The following is a 22,064-nucleotide window of genomic DNA, read 5'->3' on the forward strand; positions in this document are numbered from 1 at the left end:
TAGGATTGTTTGGTTTATCATACACAACACTTTCACAGTAACATTTTGGTTTTCAGGATAGTGCTGGGTGTACTATATATATCACGTTCACAGCATTGTTTTAATATTCAGGATTGTGCGGTATGCGATATACAACATGTTCACAGTAACGTTTTAGTATATTGCGGTGTATCATCTACCGCACGTTCAAATAACGTTGTAATAACCATGCTTGTGTGGTACATCGACAAACCCTTTAGGTATGCCTAAAAATACCACCTCTATCTAATGTGAAAGATCACGCCATACACTTCATTGGCATCGAAGCATAAACAATTCAAATGTTTCTAATAGGTCGAACAAAACAATGTTATCGTCGCTTGAAAAAGCGATATCATAGACCTTAAGTTACTGTATCAAAATGCTTATATTATCGCTACAGTTTTTACCAATTGCTTATTTTTCCATTGATTGAAATATGATCAATGTAGATACACGTATTAAACGTTATACAATATAGATGCATAGTTTAATATTTGACATATGACTCTATCAGATAAACAGTGTTTAGTATAATAGTTAACATATTAATGTGCAGCCAGATGTATTATATATTATAATATCAATTCTACAATGTTTAGTCTAGTTTACAGCATATCATATCCTTATACTTTGTGTAGTCAAAAGTATGATATATCTTGATATCAGTTCTACAAGGTTTTGTCTGGTAATATAACGTAATACATTGTTATACACTGTGAAGTCAACAAATTAACATGTCATGTCAATATTTCTACAATGTAAAATCTAGTATATAACATATTTTATCAGATGTTTACTTCTGATAACACCGCATTTGTATGTGTGATAAGTCTAAAATTTCCACAAGTTAATATCAGCCCAGTTGATCCCTTATATATGATAAACCTGCAGCCAGCTGTCGTCTACGAACGTGGACAGCTAAGCAAGGCGACTAGGACTAACGATAGCGAGGCAAGTACAAAAATATGATAAAAAATCTATCAAATGACCATTTTCAATGGTGTGATATGAAAGTGGTCATAGTAAAATCTCTAAATATCGTTACACAACGCGTAGTCAAACAATCAACATTAACAATGAGTAGTCTAATATATCACATACATGGTTTCAGTTGTCCACAGTGTAATGTCAGTGTTACAATGTGTAGGCCAACACTTAAAATTAGCATAATGTCAAATGTAAAATGTACAGTTTGATACATAACACATTTTATTCTGAACATAAAGTGTCGTATTTGTTTTTATCTGGACTACGATCTCTTTTTTTCAATATCAGTTTATTGTGTGAAATGTTGCTAAAAATGTTCATTATCATAAACGCGATGTCAATACCGTTATTTGTGATTACAAACAGAATTAAGTATACCAACAACGGTGTATTACTAGAATACATAACAATGCATTGCCAATACACAAGTTGAAAGTGAAGAAAATGACATATTACATACATACATGAACACATCATCACAGATATACTACAACACTGAAAAATCAATAGTCGGGACGACATGCATAAGTGTGCTATATACGTATTAAAAATTGCAGAGTACACTCGTTTGCTCATAAGTATTTAAAATCTAAACAAGAACCCCTGTTATGGTAGTCGTCTGAATTACCTATATTTGGAATTTTACAGTGTTGACTTGTAACAAAGATTAATAGCAACAGTCGATATTATCCGGATGGAAACGGTTCCATCGTTACCAAAACTTTATGCCTAATCAACACCAGGTGATTGTATAAGATTTAGTTAGATTGTTCTCAGTTCTATTCGTTTTAACGTTTTTACTTTCCCATTGGAAATGGTCGATTAAAGGATGAATTCCTTTGATATTTGACCTGAGGTAGGTCAAAAGTCATATATAAAGAATTCCAACATATTTTCTGGGACTTTTGTGTTCGTACATACTTTGTTATCTATAGTTATACTTATCAATTTAAAACGGCGAATTTTATAACGTTTTGGAAATTTTGTTTGTTTTATTTCTCTTGAGTATAACTTTAAAAACCTTGGTTAGATTTCAGCTTCATTTTTATGACACAAATCACAATGTCAAATTTGTGAATTACGACTTGGTTGACTACTTTCCTGAATTTTTAGTTGCAAATATTATTCTTTTGCATTTAAACCCACATGAAGAAGATGAACCTTTATGTGTGAAGAGATACAACATGTCTCTGACATGGAACGACTATGGCCGGCTTGCCATTATTGATAACTTGCAAAAGCTTGATGCTCTTGTCAAATATATAGCGACGTAGATACAAATAAAGGTAATATTAGCCCGCATCGCTCATTTGGTTGAAGCGGACTTATGGTCGAAAAATGTTGTCCGGTAACTGATATCTGCTTCTCTGATACCTTTCAGAGTGAAATGTTGTTCGTAGGATACATGTCAAAATAACTTTGAAGCTTGATGTTATTGGAAAATCATTACGATATAATAAAAGTAAAAGCATCCGTCAGTGGTATTTGACCAATGAAGGTGGCTGGTGAAAATATAGATGGAAATAAATGTCGAAATCCAGAATACATTTAAAATGTGTTTCTTAAAAGGGAATTTAGATTGAAGATGACCTCACTGGAATATCTTTACAGTGTATCGTATGTTATGCCAGCTATTTGTTTGCAGATACAGCAGGATGGGTAGGTCTAAACGACATAGTCAATGAAGATACGTGGCTATGGGTGAATGGAGCAAATCTAGACAGAACCTATTGGTCACGCGTCGTCCTCAACAACTACCAAAGAAGTTCTACAATAGACAAGCATAACGCTGACTGTGGCTGGATGCATGGCAGGATTTCCATGATAATAACTGTTTAAGTCAAATGCCATTTGTGTGTGAAATACCATACCTTATATAGAATCACGTCGTCTTGGAAAAGACCATTTATCTTTTACTGGCTATGTAGAGATTCTATCACTGACAAACAAACACATATCGCCATCAGTATAAGCATTTGACTGCATTAGATGTTTTTCCTTAAATATGTTGTCTTTGTAAGTGGATATGTTCAGTGATAGCGTTACATATTACATATCAATTGTAACATAACAATGAAAAAGGGAAATGGCAATGTGTTAATGTTGTATCTATGAAATAAAATATGTTCTAACGTCCATTATTCCCATTGTTGTTATAGTATTGATTTTATTTTTATATCAGTTCTTCTATGATATATAGATGTTTATTTGCCATTGATATGTATCGTCCCCTTCTAACTCCTCAGTCAATCTACATGTGTCATTGTCACTATAGAACATACATATGGACCGTCGATTTTGTATTGATGTCACATCCCTATGCCATGCGTGTCACCATAATCGGTCTTCCAAGATTTTACAATCACTTTCGGTCTCTGCTTCCCGGGAACATTTCCAGGCAAAATTGAAGGCGCAAGCTGAGTTATTTGCTTGGTCAAGAGTGTGTTACTATTGAGAAAAAAACTGACCAACCACAGAATGATACGCTCCTTTGAAGATTACAAAGGAGAAACACCCATTTTCAAAGCCTTTACAGAATACAGTGATGTAACCTGACCTCGGTATTCGTTTTGGGTACATGTAAGCTTGAAACAAGTATTGTTTTTATCCACAAAGCGTTGTACATGGAACTTTCAACCGTTCAGGGGTGTACAAAGAAAGACAGTGAATATCTGGAGTATCGAGGATGCGGCCTAACAAAGTGTCAACATAGCATTTAGTCTATCACGCATATAACAACGGCATTATAGGACGAAAAGATGGAAACAAGATAGAAACATTGAGGATTATACAAGAAGTATACAGACCGCGTAGAATGTGTAGGTGTTCATTAATATTTCAACATCACGTAGTTTGTACATAGTTTTTAAAGCTGGAATGAGTTTTATGATAAAGAATTTTATGTTATCACGAAGCAGACAAATTCCTCCAAGATAGTAAAGAGATATAGATAGTAAAGCAAAATAATGAATTTAACTGCCTATTAGCTACCAGTGGTGCTAAGGAATTAGAATGTGAAACATATGAGGACTATCATTATCAATCGAAAAAAACAATTCTAGTTTTAGAAGGGCAGGTGCACTAGCTCCGTATTTTTGAAAAAGTCAAAAACCCATAATTAGATAAATTTCGTAATTTTTTGTACATTCTGAAACGTGTAACTTTTCGAATGAATTATAATGTGGCATGCATGTTAGGGAAACCTCAGGGAATTAAAGTCCGATTGGTAAATCACTAACATCATATCATTTAAACATTAACATAGAGTCTGTAAAAGCGGATTTAAGGACAATCTAAATCAAATTGTTCTAGTACTAAAACAGGAACCCACAAAAGTGGAAGAAAATGCTGCGTCTAACAAAAAGGAGTTGGAATAAAGATTGTTTCTTCGCTATACAACGTCCACTAAATTAGTAATTAGCATTGTAAAATCCTGGAATTTGCATTGTACGTTTTGATATTCAGAATCGTGCGGTATACCATATACAGCACGTTCTCAATAACATTGTTTAGAAGCGTGTGGTATATCATAAACATATTCACAGTGACATTTTAAAGCGGCTATTACCTTAAATTTCAACATCGGGAAATGGAGAATTCGGCTTATGAACAATATAATATATCCATAATAAAGCGATACATGCGCCTATAACGTCAAATTTGTTGTTTATGTACATATGTTCGGCGTCGGAACATTGTTTATCTTGACTATTGTTTATAAACATGTTAACGCTCGGTTTATTACGACGAAAGCCGAGTGGGTCACATGGCTTGTCAGGAGACGAAGTCATTTACTTCCGCTGCAAAGAAAAAATGGATTACGAGGAAAGTATAAACAAATGCACATGTCTTATGTATGACACTTGCTAATTTTTGTTTGCAATAAATTATTCTATAGTGTTATAATGTATAATTTTTAACAATCAATCTTAGTAATTCGTTTTGTTTTGGCTTGTCGTGTGAGAATTGTCTATGTCAATCGCGGGCGCTATAATAGTGGGACCCCAAAGGGGGTTATTACAATCGGAAAAGAAAAAAACTCATTGTGCAGAAATTGACAGGAATTGATACTTTGTCTGTACACATTAATATATATTGTTTACCATCCATCATGTCTCTATGTGTTTATCATGAAGGTTATGTTTGTCATCACGGTCGTTATTCTCACAATAACACCAGTACCGTCATATTTTCACACTTAAAACGAAAGCCCCCAATTGGGCCTCACTTTGCAGTCAACAACAAACACACGTTTTCGATAGTAAATTCAAGAGAATAACAGAACTATGTGTTGTATATATGTGTATAATTCCATGTAGGTGCGTTCCGTTTCATTTATGCTGAATGGAAATTGTATTCACCTACATGCGGGACCGGAAGTCTCGTTGTGGATATCTTGTTATTTTGTAATAAACGTGGTTCCTGTTACACGGTGGTCTGGTTTTGATATACATGATATGGTGTCAGAATGGAGACGTTAAAGCCGCCCCCACCACTCATTTTTGAAGGCAACGTAGCGGAAAACTGGAGGAGATGGAAACAAAGGTTCCAATTTTACCTTGAGGCTACTGAGCCGGACAAAAAATCGGAGACAAAGAAATGTGAGTTCGCTGCACTTCACGAGAGTCTAATCAAGGACAGAATTGTGGGAGGAATAGTGTCAGATACAGTAAGAGCTAGGCTTTTAAGGGAACCTGAACTTTCATTAGTTAAAGCAGTTGAAATTTGTCGTATTGCCGAGTCTACAAACGCCCAAATGAAAGACTTGAACGAGACCGGAAGCCACGATGAAAACAAAGTTAGTGCAGTAAAACAGAACAAGCTTGTTCATCCGTCAGGTAATACGAAGTCTAAATTCAAGCCCAGTCAGAAAAAGTTTGGACAAAGACAGTACTTCCCAGAAGACTGGTAAAGCCTGTGGAAGGTGTGGAATTGAACATGCCCCGAGGCAGTGTCCTGCACATGGGAAAACATGCTATAAATGCGGAAATAAAAATCATTACAAATCTATGTGTAGAAATGGAAACCAGACTGTAAACCATTTATTTATTGGTGTTGTAAATCGTCAAAGAAATCATGGTAGGGAAACAACATTGAATGTTAACAACTACATGATCAATTTGAAGTTGGACACCGGTGCAGAGGCAAATGTGTTACCTGTGAAAACATTCCGGCAATTGAAAGGAAATGTGAAACTACAACAAACAGATGCTAGGTTGTCAACATACAGTGGACAAAGTATTCCGAAAGTAGGAAAGTGTTTTCTGATGTGCAAGAACAGACACAGAGAAGCGTATGTGGAGTTTTTAGTCGTGAAACTCAACTCGATGCCAGTGTTGAGTCAACAAACATGTGAGGAATGGAACTTGGTGAAACAGGTCAAGGTCGATGTAGTAAATTCCAACAAGCAGTCGAGTGTACTGGACAAATTTGATGCCTTATTCAGTGATAAACTGGGTTGTTTACACGGTGAGCATCATATTGAGATTGATTCAACTGTGAAACCTGTTGTACATGCTCCACGTCGTTTACCTGTAGCCTTGAGAGATAGAGTGCAGGAGGAACTTACTCGCATGGAAGATCTTTAAGTAATAACTAAGGTTGATGAGCCTACAGAATGGGTTAGCTCTATGGTTGTCGCAGAAAAACCTAATGGCAAGCTACGCATTTGTTTAGATCCCAAAGATCTAAATGTTGCTATAAGACGTGAACATTATCAGTTACCTACATCTGAGGAAGTTAGTAGCATGCTGTCAGGAGCAAAATATTTCAGCAAGCTGGACGCAAGTAGTGGTTTCTGGCAAGTCAAGTTAGCTGCTGAAAGTTCCAGGTTAACAACATTTAACACCATTTGGTCGGTATTGTTTTCAGCGGCTACCATTTGGGATCAAAAGTGCATCCGAAGTTTTTCACAAGCGGATATGTAACATTCTTCAAGGTATCCGAGGTGTCAAATCCATAATTGACCACATTCTTGTATGGGGAGAAACACTTAAGGAACACGAACAGAGGCTTGAGCAAGTATTGAACAAATTACAAGAATCAAATGTGACCCTGAATAAGGACAAATGTAAAATTGGGCTGACAGAGGGTGTGTATTTTGGGCACAAATATTCAGGAAATGGAATACAGCCTGACGAAGCAAAAGTAAAGGCGATTGTGGAAATGCCTACACCTGAAGACAAGAAAGAGTTACGGCGTTTCCTGGAGATGATAAACTATTTGGCAAAGTTTGTCAAGGACCTGTCAACAATTTCTGCAACGCTTCGTGCTCTATTGAAAAATGATGTGTTGTGGATTTGGGAATCGTGTCATGAGGAATCATTTAATGCTCTCAAAGCATTAGTAACAAACACACCTACATTACAATATTTTGATGAGAAGAAGTCTGTCAAGCTGTCTGTAGATGCATCAAAGTATGGTTTAGGAGCTGAAAGACCAGTCGAGTATGCGTCAAAAACACTTAATGAAACCCAAAAAGGCTATGCACAGATAGAGAAAGAACTGCTGGCCATAGTATATGGATGTGAACGGTTCCATCAATATGTCTACGGTAGAGAGGTCTTAGTAGAGACTGATCATAAACCTCTTGTAACAGTGGTGAAAAAGGCGATAGGGGAGACAACTCCCAGACTTCAACGACTTCTCATGAGGTTACAGCGATACCAGATACGAGTCATTTATAAACCAGGAAATGAAATGCACGTAGCAGACCAGTTGTCAAGGTCACCTTTATCACACCAGGAGAGTGAGGATGTTACTGCGGATGTAGAGGCTCAGATTCATCTAGTGATGAACAGTCTACCTGTAACCACGACCAAAATGGACAAGTTTCAAAGGGAAACACTCAAGGACCCAAGCCTGCGAGAATTAAGTAATATTACACAAGAAGGATGGCCAGATGACAAGCATCAAGTACCAAAGAGTGTACAGCCTTATTTCAATGAAAGAGCTGACTTAACTGTAAGTAATCACATCATATTCAAAGGTGATCGTATTGTTGTTCCTACAACCATGAGGAAGGCAATGCTGAAGGTCATACATGAAGGTCATTTTGGCATGACGTCGTGTAAAGCCCGTGCACGTGAAGCATTATACTGGCTAGGGATAAGTGGTCAGATTGAGGATTTTGTATCCAAGTGTGACATTTGTTGTACTTTTCGAAATGCAAATACACGCGAACCACTGAAACCTCACGACATACCTACAGGGCCATGGGAAAAGGTAGGGACAGATTTGTTCCAATTCGAAGGACAGATTTATTTGCTGATAGTTGACTACCATTCTAAGTTTGTGGAGATGTCGATACTGAAGGACACTCGCTTAACAACGGTGATAAATCACATGAAGTCTTTATTTGCACGTTACGGCATTCCAACCGAGGTCATTTCGGATAATGGTCCGCAATATAGTGGGAGAAAATTCAAGCAATTCAGCCGAGAATGGAAGTTCAAACATGTCACCAGTAGCCCATATCATCCACAAAGCAATGGTATGGCAGAGAGATCTGTACAAACAGTTAAAAACATGCTTCAAAAAGCTGTGAAGGATGGAAAGGATCCATATTTGGCATTGTTGGAGTTCAGAAATACACCAGGAGAAACAGGCTCATCACCAGCTCAACTGTTGATGGGACGTCGTTTAAGGTCTTTACTCCCGATGTCGTCGAAGCTGTTGAAGCCATCAACTCGCAATATCAAGGCACATAAAAGGATGAAAAATCAACAAAAACAACAAAAGGTGTATTATGATAGAAAATCAAAAAACACTTCAGCCATTAAAGAAAGGTGACAGTGTGAAGTACAAAAACAAAGGAATGTATCAGTGGGAAACAGCCAGAGTGATTGGTATAAAGGATGATTGTTCGGATGAGATGCAGACACCCCAAGGAATTGTTCTAAGGCGCAACCGGGTCCATTTATCTCCATCAATGTCCTCTGAGGTTTTTACATTTGAGGAAATTGGAGATGACGAGTTCGTAGAGATTCCTGATGATTCACTATCAACCTCAGACAGCCATGATGAGGATTATGTTAAATCAGACACAGGATCCGAGGAGGAGGATGATGAGTTTTTTGAGCCAGAGCTCGACTCCGAACCAACTTATACACGTGTAGGGAGACGAGTACAAGTACCAGAAAGATTCCGAGATTATGTGATGAACTTTCAGAAGAGAAAAAAAAAGAAAATATGAACTTGGCTCTGATTATATATATCTATATGTTACAAAGCTTATGAACTTGGCAAAGTGAACATATAATTCCATCAATTATAGTGTATGAAATTGACTTGGATATTCACATATAGGATAAGAGTAATTGATTTGAGGAATGATACATGAAAGTATCAAATCAAGAATAGTGAGCTTGGATGATAATCTTCTTTTATTAAAAGGGGAGATGTTGTATATATGTGTATAATTCCATGTAGGTGCGTTCCGTTTCATTTATGCTGAATGGAAATTGTATTCACCTACATGCGGGACCGGAAGTCTCGTTGTGAATATCTTGTTATTTTGTAATAAACGTGGTTCCTGTTACACGGTGGTCTGGTTTTGATATACATGATAATGTTCATTCAACATTTATCAGATAACACTTTTAGTAGTGTTGTTCATAACATATTCATGCGTCTAACACAGGCAGATACGATATAATTCAGAATCCGTATTCAGTCCAAGATCTTCCTTCATCTTTCTCCATCTATTGATCTCCTGTCTAATATAAATTCTTGCCTGTCCTCTTTTCTGGTCTGGCTCCTTTCCCTTACGCTTTCTGGCACTTTCTGTAAGGTAACTTTTAGGTCCTCGTCTCCTTTTCGTATTTGAATCGTATTAGATCAAGACCGCACTGTTTACATTCTTTATTTTTTAGATATCAATAAAAATGGTTGCAGTGACATTCAATTTTAGTAATTGACAGAAAGTCTTAGATTTGTAACATACTATTGGAAAATAGAACGTTTTATATTGTTTTCTCGTAGTGTTTTTTAACATTATAGTCGCTTTAATATTTAATATTATTGTGCAGTATACGATACACAACACGTTCACAGTAACATTGTTGTGTTCAGGATTGTGGGGGTATACCGTATGCATCACGTTCAAAGTAGCGTTTTAATATTTAGGATTGTGCAGAATACGATATATAACACGTTCATAGTAAAGTTTTGATATCATGATTGTGCGGTATACGATATATATGTTTACAGTAACGTTTTAGGATTGTACAGTATATCATACACAACATGTTCAAATAACGCCGTAATAATCATGCCTTTGCGGTCTACCAACGACAATACCTTCACAGTCAAGTTTTTCGGTATATCATGCATAATACCTTCACCGTAGAACTGTGCGGTACACCATGCGCAGCACATTCATAGACATAAAGTATTCTCAACACGTTCACAGTAATGTTGTAATATTCAAGACTGTGCAATATCCGTTTCATAGCACGTTTCTAGTGACGTTGCAATGTGAGAGCGTGCAAAAAACGACATTGCATCATACACTTTATATCTTAAATAACGTTGTAATATACAATAGTGTGCGGTAAGTAATACACAATACGTTTTCAGTAATGATACAATGTGAACATTACAACTAAAAGCAACGTCAGAAAAAAAGGCGTTTTACGCGATGACAAAAGGTGTGATTCGATTGTAACAGCAGATTCAAGACGACAACTGTAGAGATTGCGTCGCGTACCGTAGGTACTCATGGCAGACACATTGGTTCTCAAACTGGCAGGAATCGCTTGCGTGCCGTCGTTATGTCGGTCTTCCTCTGACAAGTGTGTCTTGACTGGATGCAAAGACAAGGCTAAAATAAGTTTGAGATACGTCGATGGAGGCGTGTTCGCTCACCGACGAATATAGATTCTGTCTGTATCGCTCAGACGGAAGAAAAAAACGTATATCGTAGACGCAATGACCGTTTCGCCGACGCATACGTGGTTGAACGCTACAGATTCGATGGGGCCTCTGTAATGTGAGGCATTTATCATGGAGTAAAATAGCATTTAGTGGCCCAAACCTCAATACCGTTTGGTACAGCGACCAGTTCCTCCAACCACATATCCTTCCACTTCTCAAACGTCATAACCTAATTTCCCAGCAAGAAAATTCTCGACAGCATGTTGCCAGAGTCTGTCGTGATATTCTCACGGCAAACAACGTTAACCTCTCGAATGACCCCCATAAAGCCCTGACATGTCTTCGATTGATCATCTGTGGTATGAGCTTGACAGGCGTATTAGGAAACGTCAAAAAAGCCCAACTAACCGCGACCAGTTGCAACCAACATTACACAAGAATGGAGCATTCCCTTAAGGCGAATAAATATTCTCATGAATTCAATACATAGGATAATCCGTGCATGGATTCGTGTAAATGATGCCCCCGCCAGGTGTCATTTTGTTTTTCGCCGGTATTCCACTTTGCGTAACTACTGACGACACGAGTATCTACAATATTGTAACGAGCAGACTTGTCCCGTCACAATGATATAAGATTTTGTACAAATTTCCCTAAACGTCAGAGCCGTTTGATTGCATAACTTAATTGTGCGTTTCTTTTTTTTTTTTTTGTTGAGTATACATTTTGATTTTAATATATAACCTTTGATCCTATAACTTAAACAATGTTTAGTCTAATCAATAACATATTGATGTGCAGTCAAAAGTATGTTATATCATAATATGAGTTCAACAATGTTTAGTCTAATAATATGATATACTACATTATTTTACACTGCGTAGTCAAGCAATTAACATATCATGTTATCAGTTCTGCAATATTTAGTCTAGTATATAAAATATGTTATATATCATATATTTACTTCTGGATTTTGTATATGTGATAGGTCTGAATTTTTTACAAGATGATAACATCACAGTTGATCCCTTATTTAACTCACATATTGACTTTTAATAGTTCATTGTATGATCAAAACTTGTTAAATGTTAAATATGTTGATGTGTAGTAGATTAACTGTATGCCTCTGGCTGCTGGCCAATACATTATTTTCCACTGGTCGATAGATGTCAGTTATAAATCAAGCTGTTCTCATTCTGGCATTTGAATTATGAATAAAAATCTGAAAGATTTCTAACCGAATCCAATTTTGGATATGTACTTGACTCACATATTAGCTTTTAAATAGTTAACTGCGAACGCGAAAAGCTAAGTATGACTACAAGGACTAATGAGAACGAGGCAATTTTACAAGAACTTGCGAGAATAGTTGTTGAGTTGGATATGTTCAAGAAATAAATATGAGAAAAGGAATATTGTTATTATATGACTATTATCAAACCCCTTATCATGACTCTCGGGCTGATAAGGGGTGTGATATCAAAATGGTCATGTCTCTAAATATCATTATATAATGTGTAGTCAAACAATAAACATGTTAACATGTTAATTAACACTTTGACTTGCCAATATACAAGTTGACAAGGTGACTAAAGTGACATTTTACAGACATGCATGAACATAGCATCACAGATATATCTATTACAACACTGAAGAATAATAAGTCGGGACTACAAGCTTAATGAGATACATGCGTATCAAAATTTGCAGATTACAATTGGATGCTCATACATATTTAAAATCTAAAAAAGAATTCCCTCAGTTGTAGTCGTATGAATTACCTATATTTAAAATTTTTCAGGGATGACTTGTAATTAATTTTGATAACAACAACCGATATTATTCATGTGGAAAATGTTCCATCGTTACAAAACCTCATTCCTAATCAACATAAAGTGTTTGTATAAGATTTCTTTAGATTGTTCCCTGTTCTATTCGTCTCAACTCCTTACTATAGAACACATCTAGTTAAGGATGAATTGCTTTGATGTTTGACCGGAGGTAGATCAAAAATCACATGAAATGACTTCAAACATATTCTCTGGGACTTTTGTGTTCTTACACACTTTATCATTTGCAGTTGTACTTATCAGCTTAAAAGGGCAAACTTTATAACGTTTGTACGGAAGTTTGTTTGTGGACTACTTTTTGACGGTGTAGTTGACAGCGCTCTTCGGTTTGCTATACGTTTACTGGTTACTAGTGTATTTCTCTTGAGTATAACTTTAAAAACCTTGGGTAGATTTAAATTTCATTTTGATGAGTTATCACCACAAATCACAATGTCAAATTTGTGAATTACGACTTGGTGGACCACATTCCCAGATTTTTAGGACCAGAAAAATAAATATTTCAGCTTGATCTTGGAAAAACTGAAAATTGTAAAATTAAAGCACATCGACCCCCTCATTTTTAGTTATGAAAAATATCCTCGAAAATACTAGAAGATTGTGAAATATTGGATGTAGGTCATTTCAAAATATTTTGTTGGTTGCTCTGCAAATAAAAGTTCGTTAAAGCAGATGAACAGTTAGCTATTTCTTTCTTACTATATTAACAATATAATCTTTTCTTCTAACTTAAGACGAAGATCTGTTGACGAAAGGTTGCCACGAAATTATAAGGGAATATCTGTTATTCTGGAATAAAAAAAACAAGAACAATATGGGAAAATTAATAACTTCCTGTTACACGTATTCTGACGCCTGTACTAGAAAAAGTTGTACAGCAAACGTTGTTTTTTTGCTTTTAATCCACTTTCCAAAGTTAATTATTTCAAAACTCATCATTAGAAAAAAGTATTGATACTGGAATTTTCTTTATTTCTCAGAGGAGTTCACATTAAATACACCGAATCTCAAGCATTCTAGGCTATTTTATAACAGGTGATAATTCTTGGAGATTTTGAATCTCTGACAAAAGTGACGATTATGCTCTGTTGCATGGCGCGTGAGAGTAGAAGAATGAGGCATCTAACCCTAAAAGAATTATTTCCGATACACACACACACTCACACACACACACACACACACATATATATATATATTGATGGAATTCCGCTAACTGGATTTAGGTTTACTAAGACATACATAACAACCAGAGTTAGTATTTTGTTTTTCCATGTCACTTCTCAACACAATTTATTATAACGTTCATTCCGTTTCCGGTTGTATATAAACATACGTAAAATTCTGAATCTTCGCGGGACAAAGGTTTCCTGGAGCTTGACTTCAAGGCTTACCGGAAAAAGTGTTGCATATTATTTATCGATCTCCTATAACTACATGGAAGGTTGTATCTCTGCTATATATGATTTCATACACGAGGCACATATCTGTATGAATATATTCAGTCGATTTGGACGAAGCCAAGAGCCGTTACAAAATGAATTATGGTCGACTCCTCGTCATCGACACACATTAAACATTGGATGCATTTTCTGAATCAACACGATGTATGGGCGTGGCCTTCGACGGTCCACCTGTTTTTTATTCTTGAAATAATATGTTTAATATGACTGGCGTAATAACGTGAGGAAACGAATTAACTTCCCTTCGTGTGGTCTAATCGGAATTGTTTCCATTACGTTTGTATTGTAACCTAAACTTAGAAAGTATATGATATTTAATCTTGATATCAAAATAGGTCGAAAAAATGGTGAAATCATTTGAATCGTCATGACTCGAATGATCTCTACTAGTATTTCACTTTTCCATTACAACTCTTGACGCGCAAAATATACATGAATCACATGCAGTCACGTGGCCCTCGCTCTCGTTTCAGTTTTACCTGTATTATCCTATATACCGGACACACCTGGCACTGTTCGTAAATATCGATGACACGTGACAATGGTAAATTAATTTTAAGTTGCGTGATACGAGATTTATATCATAGGTAAATCTCTTCATGTCGGGGCAAATATCACTTGACCCCCTTGATGACTGGTATTCCAAAAAGTCCAATATTCTAAGAACTAAATGAATAATAGGACAATATTCACTTCCGAGCTTAACATAGGCTCCCTTGTAATTTATAACTGAAATGTTTGTCAAAGGAATTTTACACACACAAAGAAAAGCCTGCGAGATTTCATATAGTCACGTAAATGTTTAATGTAGCGCAATAGAGTAAAATGTTGGGTTTCTTTTTTTTTTTTTTTTTTTTCTCTCTCATTTTTTTATTTTTCGTTGCATCATTGAATTACATCAATACAAAATATATCATGATTGATGTACACATTGCCATATGATTTATAATGAAGACATTAAATTCGGTAGACATTGTTGAAAATAAGATAAGAAGAAACTACAAAACTCCGTCAAAAATGTGTTTGACACTTTCCCACTTTTGCCGGGTTATTTGAGCAGAATATGGGGCAAGAGTATAAGCTGAAAATAGATCAAGATCTCTGTAATTTTTTAGGAATATTTTACATGATACCCAATCAGGAATTTGCCTGTATTGTCTTTGCAATAATATATTTTTTATAAGAAGAATTACAAGATTGAGACCTTTTGGTTGAACTTTTTCTCTTAATCCAAGTAGGAAAGAATCGGGTTTTTTCTCTAATAATATACCATAATTTTCGTAAGTTGAGTTAACAAGACATGTCCAGAGCGATTGACTATGTGGACAATCCCAAAAAAGATGGCAAATAGTTTCTTGTGCCCCACTGCAGAAACTGCACTCTCCGTGTTCTATAACCTTCATCTTTAATAAAACAGCATTGGAGAAAAATATTCGATGTATGATTCTAAACTGTAAGCTTTGTAATTTTGAATCTTTGGTTTTCTTGGAAAGGAAGTGCGTGGATTCTTTTCCATTAAATTTCATCCAAAGACATATTCAACCATGAATGCCATCTTTCGTCGGACTGTACAGGCCATTCCGCAGTTTTTCTTAAACAGATTTATCAATACTTTTCACATGTTCTAAGTTTTTGTGAACTATATCTTCAATATTACTTTTAAAGACATTAATTGTTCTCTTCCAGCCATTAGGTATTGCACTAATCAGATTGTTATAATTAAGAAAGTTAACATGTATTTGATCTTTTTGTATAAACTGATCAAACGTCAGAAATACTCCTTCATGATTTACAATATCTTTTATATAATATATACCTACATCACACATTTTCTTGTAGAAAAAATGTACGTCTGTTATTCTTTATACTGGCATTAAACCATAATGGCTGAGAAAGAAAGTCTTCCGGGGCTGCGGGGAGGTGCTCAGAAAGAGAGCTCCAGATCTCGAATATATCCTTCCAAAAAGGTCCAAATTGATCTTTGTTTACTAATTCCAAAAGTCCATGTTTGGTTAACGTCCAAATTTTATCACCACCATATTTTTCAATATCGTCTATAAAAAGTGTTTTCCATCCTGCATGATTTTTGGAATCTATACATTTCTTTATCCATATTACTTTTAATGCTTTACTATAAGAGAAAATATCTGGAACTTTAAGACCACCATCTGAATACTCTGCTATTAAGAGATTCCTTTTCAATTTATCGACCTTACTGTTCCAAATAAAATTATAAAAAGTACCTTGAAAAGATTTTAATATTTTTGCTGATGGACTTGTAAGGACGGTCAAAACTTGAATAAGAATTGGAAAAGCTAAAGTCTTTATTACAACAACTTTACCAATAATAGAGAGATTTCTTAATGACCAATTAGAAAGAAGACGCTCAATCGTCTTATACTTTTCAATGAAATTGTCTTCATATACGTTTTCTTTGCCTAAATTATAAAATATTCCTAACAATCCAAACGGCTTGGGTTTTGTCAAAGTTGGTCTTTAGGCCAGAACATTCCCCAAAGATGTCGATCATATTTAGACATTTGTTCGGAGAGGTTTTATCATCATCTAATATTAAAGTGGAGTCATCTGCATACTGACTAATCAAGTGTTCAGAATCATTGAAGATCATGCCTTTTATGTGAGGGTCAAATTTTATAGCAGCAGATAAAAGCTCAAGACTAATTATAAACAAATAAGGGGACAGTGGATCCTCTTGTCTTACACCTCTAGTAACTTTAGAAAAGGATGAAAGATGTCCATTATTTTCAATGGATGTAGATATATTTGAGTACAGCGTTCTAAAACAATTTATCATGAAATCACTAAAATGGAAAAAAATGTAGACATTTTTCTATAAATACCCACTCGAGAGAGTCGAAGGCCTTTTCAAAATCATTACCAAAACCGGGTACATTACTTTTTTCAGACATTGAAATGATATCATTAATAAATCTGGAACATTCTCCAATATAACGACCTTTAACAAAACCAGCTTGACTTTCACTTATTATATCTGGAAGAATAGGTTTTATTCTATTAGCAATCGAAGCTGCTGCAATCTTTTAATCAACATTGAGAAGTGTGATCGGTCTCCAATTTTTTAAATGTAAATTTGACTTACCTGACTTTGGAATACATTTGATAATTCCTTGACGCTGGCTAATTGACATTGAATGATCTTGAATGATCCCAGTATACTGGTCGTTCTCTGTATCATTATTTCCACGGATTTTATATTGTTGCAAGACTTCATTGATTATGTTTTTAACTAACTCAACATATGCTGGATCACTCAAGCTATTATTAAATTTCCATATGCCTTGTCCTCGTTGCTGTTTTCTCAAATTCAAGTTCAATATTGACCAGTGAGTGGTCCGATTTGTATGCAAAATCAATATCTGCGTTTTTAATACAAGTTTGTAAGTTTGAAGAAATCAAAAAATAATCCAATCGACTTTTTTTACCGCTCGGACCAAACCATGTAAATTTTCGTGAGTTCTGATTTAGTTCCCGCCAAACATCTATCAAATCTAGATTTTGTATAACGTTATGAATTTCATTGTTGGCTTTCGTATTATTAAAATTTCGATAGTTACTGGTATCAATGTCATAATTCAATGGAACATTCCAGTCACCAGCAATTATTACAGTATCTTCACCAACTGATTCAATTTTACTTTGTAAATTAGTAAAGAAATGCGGGCAGTCGTCATTTGGACCATAAACCCCACAGAGAGATAAGTTCCTGTCATTTATAGTAACGTTTAATAGTAAGTAATTTCCACGAGGGTCATGGAAAAGGTCTTCTTCTGTATAGTCAAACGATTTTTTTTAAAAGAATTACAACTCCTTTGCTATTAGACGAAAAAAAAGGCAAAATACATGTAACCTCCCCATTCGTTTTTCCACAGCTTTTCAGCATTTTTGTCACTGTGTGTGTCTACAAGTATAGAAATGTCATATTTTGATCGACATCTATGGAAAAAGTCTCGCCTTTTGATTGCATCACTCGCCAAACCCCGGCAATTTAAACATCCAATTTTAATACTACCCATGTTCCTCTGGAACTGATTTTCTTAATTTCAACAAATTGGTAATTGATACAAAATTGAACAATGCATTTGGAAAAAAAAATGTATCCCCGTTCCCCCCATGAAATGGATAAACTTCCCAATTACTCTTAGGATTCGTATCAATCATACCAAACCATATCTAAAACTGATAACTTACAACTGAAATAAAGAAATAGCCTTTATTTGCGTAGTTACTATATTCACATCACCTGTTCTCTGTAGATGAATAATAAGAGTCTAGTATCCCTGATGTATACTGTTTATTAGACTCAATGTAATTGTAAATATTACAAAATTAAACATTTCATTTACAATGGATTCTATCATACACGGGTAATTTGCTGACTGATCCTACATTAACGCCGATACAATGTTATAATGAAAAAAAAAATGTACATGTTATTAAACGTTGATATTCTCCATACTAAACCAACGCTTATAGAATCGACGTCAATAGAGTAAAATGTTGACCACCATGACAAATATTGATAATGTGTTACGTTGACCTTGGAGATAAATATTGACTAAGAGTCATGCTGACCATGGAGGTAAAAACTGACCATGTAGAATGCTGACCTTGAAGGTGCATATTGACCAAGACTCATGATAAGCATGGAGATAAATTGTAACACTGTGCTATTTATATAACGATAAGTGGTTAGGAAACCGTTGACTGCACGATCAAGCCAATTAAATGAAATTCAGACAGTTATAGATATATCAGCCACGAAATGTAATACATACTTTAGGTGGATGAAGATTATCGGGAAGTTTAATAGTTGTAATGATCATGTCATTGAGAAATATTAGAAGAATATAAGACGTTGGGCGTGTTTGGTGTTCGTAAGCATATCTGATGATTCCGTTGTTGTTAACCTTGTTCTAATTTTGGAACTACTTATTTGAATTGTAAGATTTTACGTGGCGGGTGTCATCGGTGAAGAAGAAGGCGCTTACCCTCCTGGAATATCTGGATTTCTTCTTCTACTTTTGCAGAAGTATTCATGTAAACACTTCTGATGTTCATATTTTGCCATAGGTTAACCGAATTTGAGCTTGATTTTTTTGAGATGTTGATCTGTTCGTTAATCAACTCACTTAGGTACGTCTCTCCAACAAATTATAGTGAGTTGACAACTGCCGGAAGCAATACAATGCTAACGAAATCAGTAACCAAGATAAAAATTTAGTTTTGGGACTCAGCTCTTAACATCACAGCGTTATATCTTAGTCCTTGATATATAGATGAGAGAGTTCTATAGCGATAGTGCTTACCAAAATGACTATTCTTTGTAAGAATTAAAAGATATATTCCCCATTTGATAACAAATTAATTTTATTCAGTTTTTAAGTACATCAGAAAGACTCATTGATGTAATCAATAAAAGACATTTTTGTCATAAATATGGATATCATAACATTCCATTCTTTGACATCTTTATGGTATAACGTTGTAATATATTTATGTATTAGTTTGCTAAATAATATTTTACATTAATTAATTTCTATTTTCGTCCAAAGACTTAAGTGATCAAGTCCGAATAAATCATTTCACCTTGGCTACAGGTTTCGGAGAAGGATTACTTCCCGCTTATCTAATGTCTGATCCATTTGGAATTACTATTAATGAAATCGATGAAAGTAAAAAAAAGGAGCAAATAAATGACATTTTTGCTTGCTGCTGTGACATCTTTTATTATAACCATTCCCACTATTGTAACTCGCCAGTTATAAAGTTTATCAAGTATTGTTTTTAGGGTGCTTGTACCGTGAAACTTGTTTGTATTTTTCCAACTGTTCACTATACACTTTTTGGCAACCCTTCCGTCACTCCATTTAACAACCAAACCTCTTAAGTTGTTTATTACGAGTTATCAAATTGTTGATTACATCTAGGAACAATATCGGGTATTATCATTAAGTGGAAAACTACAAAATCTTTACAAATAAGTTTCACGGTATATGTACAGAATCAATTCTAACAACACGCTCATCTGTTTTATTTCTCTTAAAGGTATGCGCACTCAATGACCAGTAATCTTTTCAATCAAAGTGCACGTGCGCGTATTCAGATACCTGTATCTCAACTTTGTATATGTTCGAGGTTTATAAAACCTCAACTTCACACCAATTAAAATATATAAAAAAAAACAGTTTTTGAATGATATAACACAGTAAAGGAAACATTTCTATCCGTACATATTGTTACTGAACTATATATACTGTTTATGTTTAAAATGGTACAAAGTATGCGAATACGTAGATTTATAAATAGTGCCTTTAGAAATAGTTTTTTGGCAGTGTTCAAGCACTTCAAAACTCAGTTTTCCTAACGGGTGCTATTTTTGAAGGGTCGTGCGTATATGCATAACATGAAACACAATGTCATAAAAGATTGAGGGTGTTACTTTTTTTTCTGTAAATATGAGTTTATTGTTGTTTAAAAGAAATTTTGCGGGAAGCAACTTATACTATGTTTATCTGCTGGGGGTTATGTCATTGTTGGTGTACCTCCATTAAGTACATTGTAATGATTACTTTTGCAATTTACATACTGTGGATTATATGGGTTTTTGGGATCGGCAAATATATCTGCAGGGTAGGGACAAATGGGGATTATAATTTCTATGATTCACACAAATCATGTGTACGTCTATATATACAACAAACTTATAAATATTTGCTGATGCATGATATTTTTCTTATAGTTGTCGAAAATGTTGTCATCTTTTATCTGATCAATTTGACTGCTGAAAATGGTTGAACTAACTATAGCTTGTATGAACTGTCGAGGTTTATCAGAATGCCTTAAACGGAGAGATATTTTTGATTTGTGTAGAAATAGGAACTATGATATTTTTATATTAGTTGATACACATTCTAAGAAGTCTGAAGAAAGGCAATGGAAGCATGAGTGGGGTCTTGACTGTCTTTTTTGCTCCTATTAAGGTAACAGTCGTGGTATTGCTATATTATTTAAAAATAGTTTTGAATACACTATTCATAAAAAGTTGAATGATGAGGATGGTAACTTCATCATTTTGGATATTACTATTCAGAATCAGACATTGACTCTTGCATGTATATACGGGGCAAATACTGAGTCTCCTGAATTTTTCCACCGTCTGAAAAGAACTATTGATCTATTTGATAACGATTCTGTAATCATCTGGATGTTTTAATGCAGTCATGTCGTTTGAGAAAGATACATATAAGTATAATAGAGAAAATAACAAAAACGCTAAGGCAGCTATAATTCATATAATGAATGAGTTAGATTTAATTAATATGTGGAAACTACAACACCTTGATTTAAAAAGATATAGCTGGTTTGGACCAGGTGGAAAAGGCAGCCGCCTTGACTATTTTCTTATATCGTCTGACCTTCAGTCCTGTATCATTTCCTCTGACATAGGTCTAAAATATAAATCGGACCATGCACTGTTATAATTAAATTAAAATTATATGATCATCAAAGAGGGCGAGGGACCTGGAAGTTAAATAATTCATTGCTTTATGACAAAACATATACCGATAATGTTAAAACTGTTATTTATGAGGAACTTAATGATTATGCAATTGATGATATAGTAGACAATAATTTAGATAATACACGTTTTACAATAAATTATTAGCTGCTTTGGGAAGTCATTAAGCTTTCAGTTAGAGGAAAAACCATTTCCTATGCCAGTTGGAAAAATAAGCAAAAGAACGAAACAGCTTCGAACCTAGAATAAGAAATTTTAGAATTGCAGCGAAATTCGTTCAATTTTGAAAATCAAGTAGCATCTACAATT

The 22,064-nt window shown here is 34.9% G+C and overlaps 1 protein-coding gene across 1 annotated transcript; it reads left to right on the top strand.

Moving 5' to 3' along the window:
• The first annotated feature begins 6,638 nt into the window (after positions 1 to 6,638).
• Positions 6,639 to 8,799, top strand: LOC132563972 (uncharacterized protein K02A2.6-like). Its single transcript, XM_060228724.1, has 2 exons — positions 6,639 to 6,791; positions 6,880 to 8,799. Exons 1-2 carry the CDS (start codon positions 6,639 to 6,641, stop codon positions 8,797 to 8,799), a joined length of 2,073 nt encoding a protein of 690 aa, XP_060084707.1.
• Positions 8,800 to 22,064: the final 13,265 nt, after the last annotated feature.

This window comes from Ylistrum balloti, unplaced genomic scaffold (genome assembly GCF_031769215.1).
Source record: "Ylistrum balloti isolate Yb309-2 unplaced genomic scaffold, AGI_CSIRO_Ybal_v1 Utg371942, whole genome shotgun sequence".
Lineage (NCBI taxonomy): Eukaryota > Metazoa > Mollusca > Bivalvia > Pectinida > Pectinidae > Ylistrum > Ylistrum balloti.